The sequence below is a fragment of the Perca fluviatilis genome, chromosome 7 (genome assembly GCF_010015445.1).
Source record: "Perca fluviatilis chromosome 7, GENO_Pfluv_1.0, whole genome shotgun sequence".
NCBI classification, from domain to species: Eukaryota; Metazoa; Chordata; class Actinopteri; order Perciformes; family Percidae; genus Perca; species Perca fluviatilis.
The window spans coordinates 40,427,487-40,433,486 of NC_053118.1; the positions used below are offsets into that span (position 1 = coordinate 40,427,487).

The 6,000-nt window shown below is 38.6% G+C and overlaps 1 protein-coding gene across 1 annotated transcript in view; it reads left to right on the plus strand.

Moving 5' to 3' along the window:
- The window catches only part of LOC120562499 (rho guanine nucleotide exchange factor 2-like), a 62,635-nt gene that overhangs the window by 48,805 nt on the left and 7,830 nt on the right, over positions 1-6,000 (plus strand). Inside the window, exons 17-19 of the mRNA XM_039806208.1 lie at positions 1,251-1,303; positions 3,764-3,805; positions 4,765-4,815. Coding sequence (XP_039662142.1) covers positions 1,251-1,303; positions 3,764-3,805; positions 4,765-4,815 — 146 coding nt within the window. The remainder of the gene's footprint in view (positions 1-1,250; positions 1,304-3,763; positions 3,806-4,764; positions 4,816-6,000) is intronic.

Below are 6,000 nucleotides of genomic sequence, written 5' to 3' on the forward strand. Positions count from 1 at the left end.
TGGGCTGGGTCTAACGTTAGCAGGCTGGGTCTAATGTTAGTGGGCTGGGTCTAACGTTAGTGGGCTGGGTCTAATGTTAGCAGGCTGGGTCTAATGTTAGTGGGCTGGGTCTAATGTTAGTGGGCTGGGTCTAATGTTAGCAGGCTGGGTCTAATGTTAGTGGGCTGGGTCTAATGTTAGCAGGCTGGGTCTAATGTTAGTGGGCTGGGTCTAACGTTAGTGGGCTGGGTCTAATGTTAGCAGGCTGGGTCTAATGTTAGTGGGCTGGGTCTAACGTTAGTGGGCTGGGTCTAATGTTAGCAGGCTGGGTCTAATGTTAGCAGGCTGGGTCTAACGTTAGTGGGCTGGGTCTAATGTTAGCAGGCTGGGTCTAACGTTAGTGGGCTGGGTCTAATGTTAGCAGGCTGGGTCTAATGTTAGTGGGCTGGGTCTAATGTTAGCAGGCTGGGTCTAACGTTAGTGGGCTGGGTCTAATGTTAGCGGGCTGGGTCTAACGTGAGCAGGCTGGGTCTAACGCGTTAGTGGCTGGGTCTAACGTTAGCAGGCTGGGTCTAACGTTGGCCGCCACGTTAGCAGGCTGGGTCTAATGTTAGCGGGCTGGGTCTAACGTTAGCAGGCTGGGTCTAACGTTAGTAACGTTAGTGGGCTGGGTCTAATGTTAGCAGGCTGGGTCTAACGTTAGCAGGCTGGGTCTAACGTTAGTGGGCTGGGTCTAACGTTAGTGGGCTGGGTCTAACGTTAGTGGGCTGGGTCTAACGTTAGCAGGCTGGGTCTAACGTTAGCGGCCCGCTGCCCAGGATTGCGGGGGGAAAATGTATCGTTTTAAATCGGTAACACAGACGTAACGAGTGGCACATAACGTGAAGTAACATGTTTGAGGTTTAACTTGTCCAGCGGGGCAAAAGTACATTTCTCTTCCAGTTGCCCTACAAACAATCCACTTGTCCCGGACAAGTGGACAAGCCTTAATGTCGAGCCCTGCTCTAACCTGTCTGCCTGTCTCACTCTCTAACCTGTCTGTCTCTCTCTCTCTAACCTGTCTGTCTGTCTCTCTAACCTGTCTGTCTGTCTCTCTGTCTCACTCTCTAACATGTCTGTCTGTCTGCCTGTCTCTCTAACCTGTCTGTCTGTCTCTCTGTCTAACCTGTCTGTCTCTCTGTCTAACCTGTCTGTCTGTCTCTCTCTCTAACCTGTCTGTCTGTCTGTCTGTCTGTCTCTCTAACCTGTCTGTCTGCCTGTCTCTCTCTCAGACGGTGACTCTGGTTCTCTGAATGGCTCTTTTGAGTCGACCGGCTCCTCGAAGGTAAATCATCTCATTTATACATTTTACTTTACTATACTTTAATTATATATATATATATATATTACTATATTATACTTTAATTATATATAAAGTTATATATATATTACTATATTATACTTTAATTATATATAAAGTTATATATATATATTACTATATTATACTTTAATTATATATAAAGTTATATATATTACTATATTATACTTTAATTATATATAAAGTTATATATACTTTACTTTATTAAACTGAAGAAATGTGAAACAGAAAAACAGAAACTAAAGGCTCCTTTTTAAAAGTGTTTAACTGTGTTTAGTGTGTAGAGGAACACAGAGTCTAGAAACGGATAGATTCTGCATGAAGTCTGGTGGGATCAGGGTCTAGAAACGGATAGATTCTGCATGAAGTCTGGTGGGATCAGGGTCTAGAAACGGTCAGATTCTGCATGAAGTCTGGTGGGATCAGGGTCTAGAAACAGTCAGATTCTGCATGAAGTCTGGTGGGATCAGGGTCTAGAAACGGTCAGATTCTGCATGAAGTCTGGTGGGATCAGGGTCTAGAAACGGTCAGATTCTGCATGAAGTCTGGTGGGATCAGGGTATAGAAACGGTCAGATTCTGCATGAAGTCTGGTGGATCAGGGTCTAGAAACGGTCAGATTCTGCATGAAGTCTGGTGGGATCAGGGTCTAGAAACGGTCAGATTCTGCATGAAGTCTGGTGGGATCAGGGTCTAGAAACGGTCAGATTCTGCATGAAGTCTGGTGGGATCAGGGTCTAGAAACAGTCAGATTCTGCATGAAGTCTGGTGGGATCAGGGTCTAGAAACGGTCAGATTCTGCATGAAGTCTGGTGGGATCAGGGTCTAGAAACGGATAGATTCTGCATGAAGTCTGGTGGGATCAGGGTCTAGAAACGGTCAGATTCTGCATGAAGTCTGGTGGGATCAGGGTCTAGAAACAGTCAGATTCTGCATGAAGTGGGTGGATCAGGGTCTAGAAACGGTCAGATTCTGCATGAAGTCTGGTGGGATCAGGGTCTAGAAACGGTCAGATTCTGCATGAAGTCTGGTGGCGGGTTAGAAACGGTCAGATTCTGCATGAAGTCTGGTGGGATCAGGGTCTAGAAACGGTCAGATTCTGCATGAAGTCTGGTGGGATCAGGGTCTAGAAACGGTCAGATTCTGCATGAAGTCTGGTGGGATCAGGGTCTAGAAACGGTCAGATTCTGCATGAAGTCTGGTGGGATCAGGGTCTAGAAACGGTCAGATTCTGCATGAAGTCTGGTGGGATCAGGGTCTAGAAACAGTCAGATTCTGCATGAAGTCTGGTGGGATCAGGGTCTAGAAACGGTCAGATTCTGCATGAAGTCTGGTGGGATCAGGGTCTAGAAACGGTCAGATTCTGCATGAAGTCTGGTGGGATCAGGGTCTAGAAACGGTCAGATTCTGCATGAAGTCTGGTGGGATCAGGGTCTAGAAACGGTCAGATTCTGCATGAAGTCTGGTGGGATCAGGGTCTAGAAACGGTCAGATTCTGCATGAAGTCTGGTGGGATCAGGGTCTAGAAACGGTCAGATTCTGCATGAAGTCTGGTGGGATCAGAGTTAGAAACGGTCAGATTCTGCATGAAGTCTGGTGGGATCAGGGTCTAGAAACGGTCAGATTCTGCATGAAGTCTGGTGGGATCAGGGTCTAGAAACGGTCAGATTCTGCATGAAGTCTGGTGGGATCAGGGTCTAGAAACAGTCAGATTCTGCATGAAGTCTGGTGGGATCAGGGTATAGAAACGGTCAGATTCTGCATGAAGTCTGGTGGGATCAGGGTATAGAAACGGTCAGATTCTGCATGAAGTCTGGTGGGATCAGGGTCTAGAAACGGCAGATTCTGCATGAAGTCTGGTGGGATCAGGGCAGTCAGCCATGAAGTGATGGGATCAGGGTCTAGAACCGGATTCTGCATGAAGTCTGGTGGGATCAGGGTCTAGAAACGGTCAGATTCTGCATGAAGTCTGGTGGGATCAGGGTCTAGAAACGGTCAGATTCTGCATGAAGTCTGGTGGGATCAGGGTCTATTTAGAATATAAAGACACAGTACTATGGTTGTGTTTCTCCTAGGTTGGACTTTCAGAATAAACTAGGTAACTGCCCCTTATATATATACTATATATATATACATATATATATATATATATAATAATAATAATAATAATAATAAATTGAATTTATATAGCGCTTTCATGGACTCAAAGTCGCTATATATATATACATATATATATATATATATATATATATGTATGTATATATATGTATTATATATATGTATATATATATATGTATATATATATATACACATATATGTTAGTTAGGTTGAACTTTCAGAATAAAAGCCCGGCTGGAAAACGCTGCAGGTAAGAACAACGGAAAGACGAAGCGTATGGAAGATTTTCCGTCTTGTTTTTCTCTTTCAGGACAGAAACGGCAACCAGCTGCAGGAACGGACCTTAAACCAGGTAACTGACCTTATATATATATATATATATAGTTTTATATATATATATATATATATATATATATATATATATATATATATATATATAACTGACCTTATATATATGTAACTGACCTTATATATATATATATATATAGTTTTATATATATATATATATATATATATATATATATATATATAACTGACCTTATATATATGTAACTGACCTTATATTATGCCGACTTGAGCGTACGTTCTGCGCGTGCGCGAGACGTAATACGTCTCCATAACAGCAGGCGGCGCTAATCTGTATTGTCGCCCAAAAAATGAAAACCGGAAATGACGAACGCATAAGCGACGAGCATGCTGCTCCTGAATTTCAAAGCCGACCGTCATGGCGGCTCGTTCAGAATCCGATCTCACATTGTACTAAAATAGTTCAGCGAAACATGTTTCTGAAAACATTTGAAGAGAGAAATAGGCCGTGCAGTTGATTTTCATCCGATTTTGAGAGGCGTTTATCATTTCCGGGTTAGCTCTCCACCAATCAGATTGGTCATTGAGTCTGACTGCCCGCCCTCCGATTCAACAAGTCAGGTCGGCCCAAATGACGGCCGACGGCTCCTCAGACTGACGACGGCACAGAACACACTTGCTGTGGATGTGACTGAAGTTCGGATTTTCTTTTTGAAAGCCGGCGGGCAAAGTTAGCCCAGAAATGTAAGATTTTTGCATCCTCACCGACCTCGTCATAAAACTGGTTTAAATGGTCATACTCCACGCTGCTTTCTGTTCTGATGACCCATGCGGCGGTGAGACACTGATGGCTGGTGTTGATTGGCTATATCGCCCTTAACACACAACAGAACAGTGTTCTGTGGAACTTATGCAGAACTAAGGTGGTTTACAGAAAAATAAAATGATATTTAACTTCAGTTTGTGTCCAATCAAAGCAGTCATTAACAGTTGTTCTCTCAACAGGAAGTGCGTCAGCGGTTGGTCAGTCTGAGCACGCAGCTTCACGCCCTGCAGGTCTGTTATTACACTATCTATTATTATATTAATACCTCTTTATTACACTATCTATTATTATATTTATACCTCTTTATTACACTATCTATTATATTTATACCTCTTTATTACACTTATTATATTAATACTTCTTTATTACAATATCTATTATATTTATACCTCTTTATTACAGTATCTATTATTATATTAATACTTCTTTATTACACTATTCTTCTATTAATACCTCTTTATTACACTATCTATTATTCTATTAATACCTCTTTATTACACTATTATTATATTAATACCTCTTTATTACACTATACAGTATTATATTAATACCTCTTTATTACACTATCTATTATTATTTTAATACCTCTTTATTACACTATCTATTATTATATTAATACCTCTTTATTACACTATTATTATATTAATACCTCTTTATTACACTATACAGTATTATATTAATACCTCTTTATTACACTATCTATTATTATATTAATACCTCTTTATTACACTATACAGTATTATATTAATACCTCTTTATTACACTATCTATTATTATATTTATAATGCCTTTATTACACTATCTATTATATTTATACCTCTTTATTACACTTATTATATTAATACTTCTTTATTACAATATCTATTATATTTATACTTCTTTATTACAGTATCTATTATTATATTAATACTTCTTTATTACACTATCTATTATTATATTTATACCTCTTTATTACACTATCTATTATATTTATACCTCTTTATTACACTTATTATATTAATACTTCTTTATTACAATATCTATTATATTTATACTTCTTTATTACAGTATCTATTATTATATTAATACTTCTTTATTACACTATCTATTATTATATTTATACCTCTTTATTACACTATCTATTATTATATTTATACCTCTTTATTACACTATCTATTATTATGTTTATACGTCTTTATTACACTATCTATTATATTTATACCTCTTTATTACACTTATTATATTAATACTTCTTTATTACAATATCTATTATATTATACCTCTTTATTACAGTATCTATTATTATATTAATACTTCTTTATTACACTATCTATTATTATATTTATACCTCTTTATTACACTATCTATTATTATATTTATACCTCTTTATTACACTATCTATTATTATATTTATACCTCTTTATTACACTATCTAT